General features: G+C 39.5%; 1 protein-coding gene across 2 annotated transcripts; it reads left to right on the top strand.

Annotated features, from left to right (window-relative positions):
- Positions 1–2072: 2072 nt before the first annotated feature.
- hps4 (HPS4 biogenesis of lysosomal organelles complex 3 subunit 2) lies at positions 2073–17642 on the top strand. Of its 2 annotated transcripts, none has more exons than XM_041788520.1 (12): positions 2073–2423; positions 5667–5757; positions 6443–6586; positions 6710–6817; positions 7256–7372; positions 9280–9374; positions 9472–9544; positions 10672–10790; positions 10889–11537; positions 14540–14666; positions 15043–15154; positions 15463–17642. In XM_041788520.1, the coding sequence occupies exons 1-12, from the start codon at positions 2392–2394 to the stop codon at positions 15632–15634; spliced, it is 1839 nt and encodes a 612-aa protein (XP_041644454.1). In that variant the 5' UTR covers positions 2073–2391; the 3' UTR covers positions 15635–17642. The 2 variants fall into 2 exon arrangements, with proteins under 2 accessions (XP_041644454.1, XP_041644455.1); XM_041788521.1 differs by lacking the exon at positions 15463–17642 and adding an exon at positions 14816–14842.
- The last annotated feature ends 878 nt before the right edge of the window (positions 17643–18520 follow it).

Genomic DNA, 18520 nt, shown 5'->3' with positions numbered 1-18520 from the left:
TCACCAGTCTGCAACAAACTGCATCTAAAAATGGTGGAGCAATTTCAGAAAATTGTTCCTCAACACAAAACCACAAAGACTTTGAATATCCCACCATCTCCAGTCCATAATATCATCACAAGATTCAGAGACTCTGGAGAAATCTCTGTGAGCAACAGACAAGGCCAAAGGTCAGTGTCGAATGCTTGTGATAGATGGGCCCTCAGGTGGCACTGCATTAAATACAGGCATGATTCTGTGCTGGAAATCACTGCATGGGCTCAGGAACACCTCCAGAAATCATTGTCTGTCAACACTGTTGGCAGTGCCATCTAGAAGTTAAAGCTGTATGGAAAGAAGAAGCCATATGTGACCATTATGCAGAAACGCTGCCGTCTTCTTTGGGCCAAAGCTCATTTAAAATTGGCTGAAGTAAAACTGAAACTGTTCTGTGGTCAGATGAATTTCCTGCAGGCTAAAGAGGAGAGGGAACATCCCGTGTGTTATCAGTCACAGATCAAAAGCCTGCATCTCTGATGGTATGGGGTTGCACTGGCATGGGAAGCGGACACATCTGGAAAGTCACTGTCAATGCTAAAAATTACAGAGATCCTTAAGGCAACATGCTATGGTCCCATCCAGACAACGTCTCTTTCAGGGAAGACTTTACATATTGCAGCAAGACAAACCACATCCATTAAAACATCATGGCTTCACTTCACAGTAGGCTAGAAGAGTCTGGGTCCTAAACTGGCCTGCCTACAATCCAGACCTTTCCCCAACATAAAACACTAGGAGCATCATTAAACAAGAATGGGACAACATTCTTCACCAGAAACTGGTCCCCTCACTTTCCAGAAGTTTACATGCTGTTTGTAAAGAAGAGGGGATGCTACACAGTGGTAAACATGACCCTGTCCCTGCTTTTTAAAGGTGCATTGCTGCCGTCTAATTTAAAATTAGCTAATATTTTTCACAGAACGTTAAAATTTCTCAGTTTCAACATCTGATATGTTTTTTTGTTCTAGGGCAGTGATACTCAGCAAGTGGCTCTTTTGTGATGATTCGTGGCTCTTTTATGGCTTAATTAGAATTATTATTCCCCCAGAAAACCTTAAAAAGGGAAACTTTGACCCCAGAAATTATCAATTGCAAGTCACATTAATCGGTTTGTTTCCCATGCTTGGCTTTTATTGTCAATCTTTTATTTGTCTATATATTTCTATAACCCTCATTTGCATTTTTTTTGCCACTTTTAATCCAGTTTTACATTTTAAGGTTAGTTTTGTCACTTCTTTTTGCCCATTTTTGTGACTATTATCCAGTTTTTGGCCAGTGTACCCCAGTTTTTGACTCTTTTATCCTGCTTTTTGATATTTTTTGCCACTTTTCACCCATTGAAGCTGCCTTTTGCCATTAAATGCCACTCCCCCCCCCCCCCAATTTTTGCCACTCTTTGCTGCTTTTTGCCCATTCTCCCACCCTTTGCTGCCTTTTGCCCATATAAGTCACTTTTCAGTCATTTTTTGTCATGTTTTTGCCACTTTTTGACCATTTTTGTGTGACTTCTCACCCAAATTTGACCACTTTCTGCCCTTTTTGCCACCCCCCCCCACTCAGTTTTTGACATTTCATGCTTACTTTTCCCTTTTTCATCTTTTTTTGCCGCTTTTTGATCATTTTACCCCCTCTAACTTAATTTTATTGCTACTTTAACCCATTCTTGCCACTTTTCACCACTTAGATTGTGGCTCTTGCAAATGTATTTTTTTTTCTCAGCAATTTGGCTCTTTGGTTGTCCAGGGTTGAGTAACGCTGTTCTGAGGCGAATAAAAAATGGATTTATGACATTTGAAAATTGAATGCATTCCGTTTTATTTACAATTTGCACGGCGTCCCAACTTTTTTGGAATAAGGAGTTACAGTCTTTCATAGATCTACGGTACGAAAAGGTTAATCTTATTCTCTGAATTTCTTCTTCCATGTATTGTTTTGGATTTGTTGAGCGCCTCTGGGTAGCGCGCTGTTGCTGGCTAGTTTGTCCCTGAACGCTTGCCGTACGTTCACATGACTCGCTCTGCGTGTGACTGACCCGCATTCCTCAGGTGGCAGCAGCAGCTCTGTATGACTGACTCCCTTCACTGAAGAATAGAAATAAACGGGGGATGAAACACCGTCCGTCGCCGTCGTTATGTAATGTAACTTACTCTTTTTGTTAGCAGCTACTATCGGACGGTCTGTGGTGTCTTGGAGGATTTCGTACCCTAACACCTTCTCGGGCCACAGCTCCAACCTACACTTTTACTTTTTTTTTTTCTGGCTGCATCCTGAGCTGGTTGAGTTGGAAATACATGGACACGAGATAACCGATGACTGAGGGACTTTTTGCTTTCTCTGGCCTGTGTGTTGGTGATGGCTGAACTGATGCCGTCGGACTCAAGAAGGTAAACATAACCGAGACTGAGTCCTGTTTCAGTTTTCTTTCAGGTTCACTACAAAAACAAATACAGTCTGGAGAGTCAGCTAAGCCTCCAGACACCCTACTCTCTGAGGGAATAAAACCAACCAATCACAGCCTTTAGATGCATTATACAATAAAGTCTGCAGCTTCCAATAAGCTTAAATTATATCATAAAAATAAGAGAAGGCTGATGTATTTTATGCAAGAAACCTGGCAGTAAGACTGAAGTAAACAGGCTGCTGCTATTTAAAGTTTCAGGTTTCACAGGATTTATAATGATAAATAGATTAACAAAGCTATCATCTCGTTTGAATCTTATTCTGTATTTGAAGTTTTTTGTAATGCATTTTTTGCCTTTAATAGACAATTTTCTCAAAGTCCCCTATCATAATTTACACACCCTATCTCAGAAAAGTTGGGACAGAATACAGTCATTTGCAAATCATTTTCACATATATTCTACGAAAAAACAGCACAAAGACAAGATATGATTAAATGTTCAAACTGATAAACTGGATTAAAGAAAAATATTAATATTAATTCTGAATTTGATGCCTGCAACGCATTCCAAAAATCTTGGGACAGGAGCCCCTACCGCTGTATATATCAGCTTTTTTTAACAATCACTCTGCTGAAGTGCTCAAAGCGGAATTCTTTCTCATTCTTGCCTCATGTACATCTTGAGTTGCTCAACAGTGCGTGTTTCCTGCTTTTGCTTTTAATGCTTAATAATGTGCTGTACAGTTTCAGGGGGAGCCAGGTCTGGACTGCATGCAGGCTAGTCTAGTACCCACGCTCCTTTACTGCAAAGCCATGCTCTTGTACCTCATGCAGAGTGTGGCTTGGCATTGTCTTGATGAAATTAGATGATGACATTGACTGGATGGAAGCACATGTTCCTCCAAAACCTGTATGTGCATTACAAAATTAACAGTGCCTTCACAGTTGTGCAAGCAGTGGTGTGCACAGACTTTTTCAAGGGCAAGGTCGAAAAGAAAAAAAAAAGGGCACATACAGCGCTTTCTCGCCGCTGAAGAGGGCACTAAGTGTTCTAAGAGGGCACATGTTTATATGTTATACAAATGGCACATTATATAGCCTTAAAACAGAATAACTAGACAGACTACTCAAGTTAGTTTGTAGTTAGGATCAGCATCCACAAGAACTGTGTAGATTCAACCTTGGACTGTGAAGAACACAGAAATAAATAAATAAATCCCTAGGGGGTCTGGGGGTCTTTCCCCAGAACATTTTCAATGAAGTAGAAGCCATTTCCTGTATTCTAGTGCATTTTAACACCATATTAGCACCAGATAATCCAAACTGGTTCTGTGAGATATAGTTCTGGCTCAATATAGATCAAAAAAGGCCTCAACATAAAAGTCATTGCAGCAGTAATGTTTCATAGTATTTCTTGGTCCTAATGGTCTTCTGGAGTTTGGTGGGGTTTTTATTCACCCAAGAGAGCAGTTTAGTGTGTTTTGTCAATGAGGAGGGTACTTAAACACACTTTTTGCCACCCAAGTGGACAGTTTATCATATTTTAACCAGCCAAGAGGGCAGTTTAGTGTGTTTTGCCAACCAGAAGGGCACTTTAGCATGCGTTTTTGGCTCCAAAGAGGGCACTTTAGCACGCATATTGGCTCTCGAGGGCACTTTAGCACGTGTTTTGGCTCCAAAGAGGGCACTTTAACGTGTTTTGGCGTCCAAGAGGGCACTTTAGCACACGTTTTTCAACAATTGGGCCACGAGGGGGGGCAACCCCCCGCCGCACACCACTGTGTGCAAGTCACCTATGCCATAGGCACTGATACATGTCACATTGACTATGTAGCTCAGGTTCCTCCCATTTCTCTCTATTGTTGCTGAGAAGTTTCTACACCTTGATTGGAGTCCCCCTGTGGTAAATGAAATTGATTGGACATGATTTGGAAAGGCACAAGACTCTCTATAGAAGGAATCACAGCTGACATTGATATGAGAGCAAAAACCAAGCCATGAGGTCAAAGGAACTGCCTGCAGAGCTCAGAAACAGGATTGTTACAAGGCACAGATCTGGGGAAGGCTCCAAAAACCTCTGCTGCACTGAAGGTTCCCAAGAGCACAGTGGCCTCCATAATTCTCAAATGGAAGAAGTTTGGCTCAACCTGGACTCCTCCAAGAGCTTGTCGTCTGGCCAGACTGAGCAATCGGGGGAGAAGAGTTTTAGTAAGGGAGGTGTCCAAGAACCTGATGGTCACCCTGACTGAGCTCCAGAGATCCTGTGTAGAGATGGGACAAAGCTCCAGACAGACAATTTTCACTGCTGCCCTCCACTGATCTGGGCTTTATGACAGAGTGGCTAGACGGAAGCCTCTCCTAAGTGTAAAACACATGAAATCCTGCTTGGAGTCTGCAATAAAAGCACCTGAAGGACTCTCAGACCTTGACAAACAAGATTCTCTGGTCTGATGAAACTAAGATTGAGCTGTTTGGCCTCAGTTCAAAAAGCAATATCTGGAGGAAACCAGGCATCACTCATCACCTGCTCCTTACAATCCCAACAGATGGATTGTACAGTGTTGTTTTCTTTGTTTTTCATGTCTAAGATTTACCAAGTGCCCCTTAGAGACACAGTACAGTTGTGACAATAAATATCTTAAATCTTGTGCAGGAGCTTTAAAAACTTCATCTCCATAAGACATAAGTTGCTTAAGAGAAGAATGAGTCCATGAAAAAGAGCAGACAAATTCCTACATATCGTCTAAATATATGGTTGAACATTTATGTAATCTAGACAGTGAGCAGGAGTTTGCCTCAATTTTTGATTATTATAAACAAAAAAGTTTCTGATATTTGGCAGCTAGGACTTCTTATTTTGTGAAATGAAGTTTGAGAACGAAAGCTATGAATAAAATTTAGATTTTTGTCACCATCATATCAAAGTTTGAAAATCTGTTATCATGCTGCTGTTGTTTTTCTTTAATGAACAAATTGTTCTAAACCAGCAGCCCTGAGGGGAAATAATAAAGTTATTTGTTTAAATGCAGCATTCACTCTGCTGAACAATCACAGCCAAAGCTTTAGTAAATGTTTAGCCTTTTAGTCAAGTGCTTTATAAACTGATTTAATGGAACAACAGCCTGTTTATTTATTCTGCAAAGTCCTGGGGCACAAACATAACACTACTCTAAAGCCAACAGTGCTTGTTTGCAGGCCTTTAAATGCAGATGTTTTTGCATTGCAGGTGTACGTATTTCTTCCTCTATGATGGATCCAAAGTCAAAGGAGAGGGGGACCCTACGAGACAGGGAATCTGCTACTTCTACCCTGAGGAGGTCTGACGTTCACAAAAAGTTAAATGTTTGATGGAGCTTTTAGAGTGCGATTATCAAAGGGCAGTATGTTTAAATGTATCAGAACTACCTTATGCTTGCTGGTCATATATCATACAGTGTTCATTTTGGCAGCTATTTTTAATTTTAGTTTTAGTCTTCAAATGAAATGCATTTTAGTTTTAGTCACGTTTTAGTCATTTCAACCCTTTTTAGTTTTGGTCTAGTTTTAGTTGACGGAAACTCAAAACATTTTAGTCTAGTTTTAGTCCATAAAAAGTCCTCACATTTCAGTCTTTACTTTTGGTCCAAGCATTTATTTTCTTGCCTTAATCTGGTACTAAATCATGGTAGTGTGTTCTCTGCACCCTGCCAAACCTGGGGTCCCTGATTTCTACAGCTGAGAGGCAGAATAGATACAGATGCATTGCATTTTGACAGATTTACCCACAGTGGAGAATATCACAGATTTTGAATGTCCAACAAAAACTAAATTACATTTTAGTCAAGTTTTAGTCATTTTGACAAAAACTAAACTTAGTTTTTTTCAGTTTTAGCCATCACAGATCTATTTTTGTTAGTTTTAGTCTAGTTTTTGTCATGGAAAAAAGGCTGTCGATGAATAGTTTTAGTCATAATTTTAGTCTGCAAAATTAACACTGATATCATATGTATGTGTTTCTGTCAGACATCTTTAGATAAACAGGAGCTGCTGTGTGGTCAGCTGGCTGGTGTGGGCCGCTGTGTCTCTGAACTTGCTTTCTCTCCTGTGCGCATACTGAGGCTGCGCCGCAACAAGTTTGCCATCCGCATGAAAGATGATTTCTTCTGGGTGAGTGACCACACCAGCAGCTCTAAAAAAAGATGGATCTGAATTTATTTATGAGTCTTTTTTCCCTTGGATGTAAGTCTTTCAATGCTGTTTTGGGGCTTTATTTGTTGTTTAATCTCACAGGCTCTGGGCTGCTCAGTGGAAGTGCCCACAGTCAGTGTGTGTGAGCTCCTGGATCAGCTCATAAACCTCTTTTGTTTCTACAATGGGTCCGTCAGACGCAGCTACCAGGTAAATCGTCATGCTGTCTAGGAGGCAGGGATAAAAACAGTACTTAAGTAAATTTGGAGCACCTTTGATTAAAATTTTAAACATAGTGAAGATACAGCAAATAAACTTTATTTCCCCCCTTGTAGAAATTTGTCTCTAATTTAAGCGCTGCACATATTCTGACCATCATGTGATAGCGTTAGCCATGCAGCTGGACAGTTTTACATTAAGTCTTTACACGGTGTATGTTCATGACAGTGCCATATGCCTTGCAGCATTTATATTTTGCCTCAATGGCATGAATTACACATCCGTCAATTCAAATTGTGTCTCAGTGGGAAACCAAACAAGCACAGCATGGATGGTTCATTTGTTTTCATTTTGAGGTTTTTCATGTCTGGTTTGGGAATTTCAAACACTGTGCACCTTGTAACTTGGACCTTTTGTTTTGTACTGCAGCTTAACAGTCGGGAGAGTCTGGCTGCTCGATGGGCGCAGTACCTTTCGTACCTGCAGTCAGGATGCTCAGAGCTTCATTATATCTTCAGCTGCTTGAAGACTCTCGACTCAACTAATGTAAGAACTCGTGTTATTTTAGTGGATTCTCTGGGGCTGCTTGTTATCTGCACACAGGTGTTTTCAGACAGGATGTGACTGTCACAATGTCTGTGGGATTGTGAAAGAGCTCGGTGTGTCTCAAACAGTCAGAGGGCTAATTTCTTCTTTCAAAATTTTCTACCCAGTGACAGAGTTTGTCCAGAGACTTGACAACCTTTTCAATGCTTAAATTTTAACACAGAGTTTTCAAGGTTTGCAAAGTGCTTGATATTGTCAATGCATTTCTCTTATCATTAAGAGCTATCATCTAAAATTTTATTTGTAGACAGAGTTAGTTGGAGCTTTAACATGATACATTATATGGACAAAAGTATTTGGCCTTACCTGTTAATTATTGAGTTCAGGTGTTTCAATCAGACCTAAAATCAATCACCTAGCCATGCAGTCTCCATTTGCAAACATTTGTGATACAAACAGGTCTGTCCTGAAGAGCTCAGTGACTGTGATGGATGCCACCTTTGCAATAAGACGGTCCATGAAATGTCATCCCTGATTGATATTCCACAGTCAGCTGTAAGGGATATTATTAGAAAGTGGAAGAGTTTAGGCACAACAGCAACTCAACCACAAAGAAGAAGATTGTGTAAAATCACAGAGCGGGGTCAGTGATTGGTAAAAGGCATGGTGCATAAAAGTCACAGGAGTTTTAAACTTCTACAGGTCTTAATGTAAACAAAAACTGTGCAGCAGATAGTTCATGAATGGGTTTCCATGGCCGAGCAGCTGCATGTAAGCCTCACATCACCAAGTCCAATGTCAATCATCAGATGGAGTGGTGCAAAGCACACCGATACTAGACTGTGGAGCAGTGAAAAGGTGTTCTGTGGATTGACAAATCACGCTGCCCTGTTTGGCAGTCAGATGCGTGAGTCTGGGTTTGGCGGATGCTGGGAAAACGTTACCTGCTTGACTGCATTGTGCCAACTGTGAAGTTTGCTGAAGGAGGGATAATGTATGGGGCTGTTTTTCAGGGTTTGGGCTAGGCCCCTTATCTCCAGTGAAGGCCAATCTTAATGCTTCAGCATGCCAAGACATTTTGGACGATACTATGCTAACCAGCTTTGTGGCAACAGTTTGGAGAAGGCCCTTTTCTATTCCAACATGACTGTGTCCCAGTGCACAAAACAAGGACTATAAAGACATGGTTTGATGAGGAAGAACTTGATTGCCCTGCACAGAGCCCTGACCTCAACCCCATTGAGCACCTCTGGGATGAACTGCAACAGAGATTGTAAGCCAGGCCTTCTTGTCCAACATCAGTGTATGACCTAATAAATCTTTACAGAAAGAATGGGCACACATCCCCACTGAAACACTCCAAAATCTTGTGGGAAGCCTTCCAAGAAGAGTGGTGGCTGTTACAGCTGAGGGGCCAACTCCTTATTAAAGTAAATTTATGTGACTACTGTATCATTTATCTTTGTCCATATAGTGTATGTACAAAACTTTAGGAACATTTAGGTGCAATCTTTGGAGCTTTTAATAATGGGAATTAATCTGTAGTGAATCAGGTCCTTTGTGCTTTTATTCTGTTTTATCTGGGTTTCTTTGGTATTTTTTTAATATAAAAAAAGAATTTGACAATTATCCATGATTATCCATTATAGTATAAATATATATTTTACCAAAGTTTGAAAGTGCTGGAAAATCTTAAAAGTGCATGCATTTGACTTGGAAATGTGTTTATTTAAAAGATGATTTGCATGATTTTTTTTCTGTGAGACATATGAGTGTGTTGCATGATATGAGTTGACATGATATCTTTTGAACCCTCTTGATGCAGTAATGGAGCTGTTGAAATTCTTGCATTGTAAATGTCCTAATACTTCTTGGTTTTATGTTTTTCATGCTCTTCCTGCCCTCAGGTTGACCCCCTCCTCCTGCTCAAAGCGGCCCTCATCCTGCAGGCGTGTCAGCGCTGCCCTCTAGTGTTAGCAGGCTGTATTCTCTTCAGAGGAAGGTAAACTGACATTTTGGTTTTGTCCTCCTGACAGCAGGATGTTTTTTTCTTGTAAATGACAGGTTCTTAGATGAGACTTTCTGCCTTTTCTCTGCAGAGTTGTGAGCACACAGATGAGCCCACAGCTCACCATGAAGGTGATGGTTCATGAGAATGAAACGTACAACAGGGTAGGTCAGGATGGTAAAACTACCAAATGATGCACTGAAGTTCTTCTTTTCCTACACAAACAGATTAACATTTATGTAGAGCAGGGGTGTCAAACTCAAGGCCTGGGGGCCAAATCCAGCCCGTGGTGCAGTTCTACCTGGCCCACGAGATCATATGATATTTTAATTAGAACTGGCCCACCAGTGTGAGGTCTGAGGATTTCCTCCAGTATAATAATGTAACCTTTACCTTGATGATTTATAACATCCTTGTTGAGTTATGAAAATTAGAAAAAGTAAACAGTAAAAATAATTTGAAAAAAAAAGTAGGAAAGAAATGAATGTTTTCTCTATATTTTCAATTTTGCATCTCACAGTTATGACTAAAAGTTATGGTTTTTGACTTTTTATTTCAAATTTTAACCCTTACATCTCTTAACTTTGACTTTTTATCTCATATTTTTACCTTTTCGATTCATAATTTTAAATTTTAGATTCTATTTTGACCTTTTACAGTCATGATTTTGACTTTTATCTTATGTTTTGACCTTTTTCAACTCCTAACTTTAACTTTTGTTTAATTTTTTACCTTAAAAACTCATGATTTTTAATTCTATTTCATTTTTTGACATTTGAAACTCATGATTTCAATGTTTACTTCATATTTTGACTGTTAAAAATCAGGATTTTGAATTTTTATCTCAGTTTTTGACTTTTAAAATTCATGATTTAAGTAATTTATCCCATGTTTTGCCTTTGAAAACATCATTTTGACTTTAATTGTCTTGTTTTTACCTTTTAAACTTTTAAGTTTGACTTTTTATCTCAGATTTTGAGTTTTTAACTTATCATGTTCATGTTTTAAATGCAAAATCATTTATCATCAGTGCCATTTTTTTTTACCCCCATAATTCATTTCTGATGAAAATAAGGTTGACATTTTAAGGTTAAATATCAACCCTGTTAGGCCGTCAGGTTAGACCCAAGTTCAGAATCTGGCCCCTGCTGTGATTGAGTTTGACACCCCTGATGTAGAGGGTATTTACTGACCCCACAGGCAATGCAGCTAAAGTTAGCTCTGCTAACAGAGCTATTCCTGTGACAGTACAAAGTCCTAAATTGTTGGTTTCCTGTTGCTTTGTGCCCAGAGGCCCACAGGAGAGAGGACCTCCAGTCCGTTTAGTGGTGATGTCTGCGCCACCACCGTGTACCTGACCATGGCTGAACTGCAGTATCTGCAGTCGGCTCCTATCGACAAGGATTTTGGGTAACCTCCTCCTTTATTGATCGTTTGTTAACTGGTTAACAGAAGATGGGATTCAATATTTTCAGACTTACAAGGATCTGAAACTGTTTTCTCTCCAGTTCCCATTCAACGCCACACAAAGACACAACCCCAACGAAGACCCGCCTGTCCAGAACGCTGTCTGACATGACCCTCACAGAGTCAGAAAACTCCGATCCAGGTTGCTCCCAGTCTTACATGAAGGTTTCCTACAGCCCTCACTTGTCAGACTGCTCGGTGTTCAGCCCATCTACATCGCAGAGTACCGCCGATCCTGCAAGTCCATCACCTCAGCTGCTAGAGTCTTCCTTATCAAACGGAAATCACTCCGCTGAAGAAGCCGAGGAGGAGGCGCTCGACGTGTCGTACTACCACAGTTTTCACAGCAGCGAGGGAGGAGGCAGCCAGGCACATCAGGAAGGAGAGAGCCCTGTGTTTGAAGAAAAACCACGTCTAAATGGAGGTGGCGAGGATGGAGATGCTGCGTTCAACTTCAGTGGGGCTGAATGTGGGAATGAAAATGACAGGAAGGGTGAAGAGGAGGCCAGCACCTCTCAAAGTCCAAAGGCAGAGAGGAGCGGGCCTTCGCCATCCTCTGGTTCTTTAGACAACTCAGAGGAGAGTCCTCTGATTCCCATGATGCTTTACCTGCACCGGGTTAAAGGTCTGGTGCTGGCTCTGCTGGCAGAGCCTCACTTCTTGAGTGACTCGACATCTATGGAGGAAGTGGTGAGAAGACATCTTGTTTATAAGTATAGGGGTGGGCATGACAAGGCAACTCATTTTATGATTTAAAAGGAAATGATAAAAGACAATATAGAACGATATGATATGGTTCAATACGATGTTATGATTCAGGCTGCATGACACCATTGGCATGATATTGTTATTGGCAGATAATAGCTTTAAAATTCAATTATTGGTATAGACAGATATGAAGATGCAGATATTTACAGTCCATTTTTATCTGTAAATGTCTGTGGTATGTATGATTAAGTTTGGGGAGTTTTAGGCAGGATCAACAGACCTACATCAACCAAAGTCTTTCTCTTAGACATAACAGGGTTGTTCATATTACACCATATGGGACAAAAGTATTCAGCCGCCTGATCCTTACACCAACAGGGACTGTAATGACACTGTTTTGAAATCCATGTACTTTATTATGGAGTTGGCCCTATGTTGTAGCTATAACAGCCTCCACTCTTCTTGTAAGGCTTCCCACAAGACTTTGGAGTGTTTCTGTGGGAATTTGTGCCCATTCATTCTGTAGAGCATTTATGCATTCAGACACTGGTGTTGGATGAGAAGGCCTGGCTCACAACTCCAATTCACCCCAGAGGTGCTTGTTGGAGTTGAGGTCAGGGCTCTGTTCAAACCATGTCTTTATAGGACTTCTTTGTGCTCTGGGGCATAGCCACGTTAGATTTGAAAAGGACATTACAAAAAAAAACTGTTGCCACAAAGCTGAAAGCATAGCATTGTCCAGAATGTCTTGGTATGCATTAAGATTGGTCTTCACTGGAGATGAGAAGTCTAGCCCAAAACCTGAAATGCAGCCCCATACATTATCCCTCCTCACCAAGCACAATTGGCACAATGCAGTCAGGCAGGTCAAGCTCTCCAAGCATCTGCACAAACCCAGACTCAGCCATCTGACAGCCATAGAAGCCCATTCCATAAAGCTCCCACTGTACAGTTTTTGTGCTTACATTAATGCCATAGCTCCTCAGCTATGGAATCAGCAGTGTGTTGGAGATGTTTATGCACCATGTGCCTTAGCAGTACTGGACCCCTCTCTGTGATTTTCCTTGGTCTTCTGCTTTGTGGCTGAGTTGCTGTTGTTCCTAAATGCTTCCACTTTCTAATAATATTACTTGGCTGTGGAATATCCAGCAGGGATAAAATTTCTGAGTTTATTAACTAACAGATGTGGCCAAATACTTTTGTCCTTGTAGCTTATTATGTTAAAGGGTCCAATTTACTTTCTCTACATTAGAACTTAAGCAAAACACAATTACAATTTTAAGCACTTTATATAAATTCCAAGCACTGTTCAACCCTTGAAAACTCTTTTTTTAAATTCAAGCATTGTCAAGGATGCCAAGTCCCATTACAAACTGTACAAAAATTAACAACTGTAGCCAAATACTTTTGTCCATATAGTTTATGATATTATACAATGCAATATGACATGATAAACAATATACGAAACAGTATGTGACATAATAAAATACTGTGCGTTATAGTTGTCCGTGATACAATACTATATGATCAGACAGGGCAATAGGTCAGAACGCTACAATATGATACAGCTGATATAATGTCATACAATAAGCTGCAGTAGGTCATCGTCTACACCAGGGGTTTCAAACTCAATCACAGCAGGGGCCAGATTCTAGATTTAAGTCTAACCTGAGAGCCTAACAGGGCCAGACTTCAACCATAAACTGTCAACCTCATTTTCCCCAGTAATAGAATATGAAAAAATAAATTAGCGCTGATGATAAATCATTTAAATTAACAAAAAGTCAAAGTGATAATTTAAGGGCTCAAAATCTGAAATTAGAAAGCAAACTTTTAGCTGAAAAGCTCAAAACAGGAAATTAAAATAGAAAATAATGTTTAAGAAGGCAAATATATGAGAAAGAGGAAGTTGTGAGTTGAAAAGGTCAGAGTATGAAACAAAGTCAAAATCATAAGTTTTAGTCATAATTTCAAGTTTCAAAATTTAGAATATGAAATGAAAATATATTAATTTATTTTCCCATATTCCTGATATTTTATCTAATTATTCTTGCTTTTTACTTATTCCTATTTTCATGACTTAACAAGGATATTTTAAATAATCAAGGTTAAGTTTAAATTTTTACACTTGAGGAAATCTGCAGACCTCATACTGGTGGGTCAGTTATAAAAGAATTTGAGATGATCTTGGGGGCTGTATATAATTGTGTCATAGGCCGGATTTGGTCCCCGAGCCTTGAGTTTGACGTCCCTGTTCTACACTAAACTTTTCAGCCCATGACCCCTAAAATAAAAGTGTCAGAGATCAGGGACTCCCACCTTCCCTTGAGGGGGTAAAGTGCACGATGTTACATAAAACTTTCATTTTAGGTAGTTTTTAAAACTTTTACTTACATTTAAGCACAAATATAACTTGATAACTATGTTTTTATTTTAAACTGAACTCTTTTTAATAATGTTCTTTTACAATAATGTATAAAATGTTTGATTATAAATCATATTTTAATTTCTTCCAGTGATCCTCATTCCCTATCTCGTGACCTCCCTGGGGGTCCCGACCCCCACTTTGGGAACCACTGTTCTATATTATTGGTTGGATTCACAGTGTTATTCACAGTATATAATACAGTCATCATAATACAGTGTTCTACACTAATTAGACTTCAAAACAATTTCAAATGTAAATATTTTTCTGTCCGATTAGCTGAATTTGATGAATTTTCATTTTTTTCCTCTTGTTATGCTTAAGCCCTGACCTCCTGTTACTGCTGCTTGATGTCATGTATCTGCCACCTTCTTCTTCTGCCAATTAACTTCCATTCACACACACACACACACACACACATATATATGTATATATATTCATATAGTTGCATGAGTCAGGATTATGATATATTGTGGCATCAATATTTTGTCCCACACCCTACTTTTACCTGTATTTTTTGCTGTTATTATGCTTATATGAATTTATGGTTTGTCTCCAGTATCACAGTAGCTTGGCGTCACTCAATGGGCTGGAGGCCCATCTGAGAAACATCTCTCCAGGACCCCCAGGGGCTCCGGGACCCTACGTCTTTGCCCATTTTGACTGCATTCAGAGTACACTGACAGGTGAGGCTCTTGTAATAATCTCTTCTTTTCTCCTTCATAACTACTGTGCGTCCTCTCTTTTCTATTATACTAATGTAAGTCCTCTCTGAATTCTGTCTCTGACTCTGCTTGTCTGTCTTTCACTCCTCTTTCTTATCTTTCTTTTCCAGTTTCCCAGTTTTCACTTTTCCTTTAGAGTGAGTACCACAAACCCCTCCGTCTCTACCTGGGCGGCCCATGGGATAGGGGGTGGGGTTGCTTGTTTATATTTGTCTTTGCATAAGCTAACGGCTAATTAGTAAGACTGTGATCAGCATTCCTTTGTGCAGCAGGCATGCCTGTCCAGGTTAATGTGCCGCTGTGGTACTGACTCTCTTGTTATTGTGTGTCTCTGCAGCCAACCTGTCTGGTCGACCAGGGGGAGCCCCGGAGCGTCCTTTTGTCAGAGCCACATCACTTCTTCACTCGCATTTCTGTAACACTGAAACTCTGCAGGAGGCTATTATCAGGTCGGTATGGCAGTGACACGGTGGTGGTGGTGGAGGTTGGGGTGTTTCTTGAGCCTTTCATGACTCCTGGAGTAAAAGTCGGGGGTTGGGGTCGGATCTGTCATTGCCTGTTTATCATCACATACCTGCAGAACTAAATAATTCTCCTCTACTAGTATCAGACACTCTCAAACATGCAACACTAGCTTAAAAGAACACAAATCTGATGCTTTTATTTCCCTCTTATGATGAGTTTGCTCTTCATTGATCTACATGCTTCATTGTTCGACGTGCTTGAAATGTTAATGTGTGGGACATTTTCTCTCCAGGAGTGCTGGGGCTGCTGTGTATGGAACCCGCAGCGTAGCTCAGGAGACTTACTTCCAACAGCACGGGGGATCACTGAGGAACTCGGGCATCCCTAACCACCAGGACAGTGCTTTCTCGCTGCCCAGCAAGGCCCGACACAGACTACTGAAACACGGAGTTAACCTGCTCTGAGTGGACAGCATCAAGGTGTCTGCTTTTGTTTATCCGGTGAGGAGCTGTCCTGTGAGTAACTTTAAAATCTAAGAAATGTTTATGATATGATTCAGCCTCCTCAGTTTTGTAGCTGCTGTAGTTTTACCTCTAAATAGATGTGAGCACTTATTATGTAAGAAACTTTACTACACTGATATTCAGAACTTTTAGCAATAGCTCTGAATCTGCTCTGACAGAGAGCATTGTTGGAAGCTAGAGTTACGTTTACAACGTTTTTTTTGAGTTTGAAAATAGTTTGTTCACAATTTTCTTCTTTATTGCAAAATCTAAAGCAAGTATGTTCATCTAATTTCTTTTCAAACACATTTACTAAAGAAAATTCACTTAGAAAGTCGAGAAAAGTAAAGTGGTTGCCTCACTGGCAGATTATTTTTTTTTAACAATGCAAGCAATACCTGCCTATTTTTTGTTTTTTATATCTTAAAATGAGATTTGTATCTAGACTTGTTAGGCAAATGTTTAAAACATGTAGATACGTTTGACAGGAACTCAGACAAATAAACTTGCTTATATTTTAGTTTTGTTGAGCAATGTGTTTGAAAACCTTTAGTTTTTGTATCCAGAACTAAAAACTTTCTCTGTTTACACATTTTGTGACCTTTTGCTCCTAATTTTTAATGTCTGTTAGGCCACATTCCCTTTTTGTATCATTTAATAGTATCCTGAAGCAGTGGTTCTCAACTGGTGATTTGGGACCCAAAGGTGGGTCATGAATGTGCACCTGGAAAAATATATAGAAAATCATTATCAGGGATTTATAACTGGACCGTCAAATACCAAGTGGTAATCCTTTATAATTTACTAAAAACGGTTTGATATCAAAAAGCTCAGATTGGATACAGAGGTGTTCTGGTATGCCTTCATTCAGACTGGGTTAGTTGTGGACATGCAGCGTGTGCTGGCATGCACTAAAGACCCATCAGCTGATGTGATCTGTGGTAAACAAAAAGCATGGCTTTATTCATGTCCATCCAGTCACAGTGATGGGAATTCTGATCTCTTTAGGGATCCTGCTATTTTGTCTCAGATCTTTTGGCTCCCAAACAGCTCTTCATTTGGAACCATTTTACCTTTTTTATCTTTAAATCAACAAAAAAAGAAACAGTCTCTTAAACTGGAGCTCTTTGAACCACCTTGTCCACAAACAACACATAACTACTCCCTCGTTACTTGTCTTAAATTGTTATTTCAATCTAACCAGATCATATGTTCGATGGTGTATCACCATGTCCTTTAAAAACATGTTCATGAGAAAATGAGGGAGAAAAGCTGTTAAAGAGGCACAGCCAGCCTCTTAGCTAATTCACTAATTCACCACCATTCATTGTGAGCGCATACCAAACCACAGAAATCATATGTGAGCTGTTCTGATATCAGGTACTGTCAGAGCACAGTAATGATCAAGTGCAGCCACTTGGTCTCATCATTAATGCAAAAATGTAAACGGGGCAAAACATTACAGAAGCTCTAAGCAGAAATACATGCAGACATTTTATTTTAACTAGGTAGGCATGATCTTATTGGCATGATATCAGTATCAAAAGAAATGACATTTCTGCAGAGATCTACAGCTGATATAGCAGCTGTCATATTGGTGGTATGTATAAAAACATTTGTGTAGTTTAAGGCGGGATCATCAGACTTCAGCTGAGGTCTTTTTCTTGTTTATCATCATTCTTTAAAGTGATATTTTGGCATTTTTAAGTGGGGTCGATTGAGGTACTTAGCAATATTAGGAGCATTAGCCTGCGGTGATTTCATTGAGCATTGCACCCTCAGCTGTTTGAACAGACAACAACAAACTAAAACTACTTATTTCAGCCCAGTTTTCCACTCCAACAGCTGACCAAGGTTATAATAGTTTTGGATTTTTCATTAGTTTTTATTTAGTTTTCACTTTCTGTGTTTGATTTCAGTTTAGTTTTTATTAGTTTTGACTGCTGGTTTGTTAGTTTAGTTTAGTTTTTATTTTGCAAAAAAAAGCTTCATTTTAGTTTAGTTTTTATTCATTTTAGTGTTTGTTTTAGTTTTTTATGGATAGATAACAGGGCTGAGTGAGCGTCATACATTTTTCAAAACATATTAAACAGGCTATTCTTCACTTATCATTTTATTTACTTGATGATGTTTGAACCGCACTATACAGTTTTAGTTAGTTTTTATTCTTTTGGTAAAGCTTAGTTTTATTTAGTTTCAGTAAACTAAAATGATTTGTGAATTTTAGTTTTAGTTATTTAGTTAGTTTTAGTTATCTATAAAAACCTTGCAGCTGACACAGTGTTTTCATAAAGTAAACATATCGTACCGACTGTATCTTTAGTTACCAGCCATTAGAATAATAAAGCAGCAGCCTTAAACTTACCTAACAATCAAGTTTCTTTTCAGCTCTTCTGGTCGGGTCGGTTTCTCCGATTTACCTCTGGAAAGTTGAAAAACATCAGCGTTCAGTAAGGCAGGGAACTCTGCAGCTTGCATTGCAAAATAGTGCTAAACACAGAGGCTCTCTGTGGGAAAAAAAAACATGCTTCAAAAATGTTTCAATACAGCTTACGTTTGAACGATCAAGTGTTAACTTCATCCACTAAAACCATGCGACAGCCTTTTTTCCCATGACAAAAACTAGACGAACAAAAATAGATCTGTGATGACTAAAACTGACAAAAAACTTAGTTTCATTTTCATCAAGATGACTAAAACTAGACTAAAATGTAATTTAGTTTTCATCAGACAGTCAAAATCTGTGATATTTCTCCACTGTGGGTAAATCTGTCAAAAAACAATGCATCTGTAGCTATACTGCCTCATGTCTGTAGAAAGCAGGGACCCAAGGTTTGGTAGAGTGCA

The sequence above is a fragment of the Cheilinus undulatus genome, linkage group 5 (genome assembly GCF_018320785.1).
Source record: "Cheilinus undulatus linkage group 5, ASM1832078v1, whole genome shotgun sequence".
Classification (NCBI taxonomy): Eukaryota; Metazoa; Chordata; class Actinopteri; order Labriformes; family Labridae; genus Cheilinus; species Cheilinus undulatus.
Note: the sequence above shows the minus strand (reverse complement) of the source record. Positions and strands in the feature narration are given on the sequence as shown.

Bases quoted from the DNA above. Each gene is read 5' to 3' on its own strand.
- hps4 (XM_041788520.1), top strand. From the start codon at position 2,392: ATGGCTGAACTGATGCCGTCGGACTCAAGAAG. The intron at 6,587-6,709 runs GTGAGTGACCAC...TTAATCTCACAG, and splicing joins TGAAAGATGATTTCTTCTGG to GCTCTGGGCTGCTCAGTGGA. The intron at 9,375-9,471 runs GTAAACTGACAT...TTTTCTCTGCAG, and splicing joins TGTATTCTCTTCAGAGGAAG to AGTTGTGAGCACACAGATGA.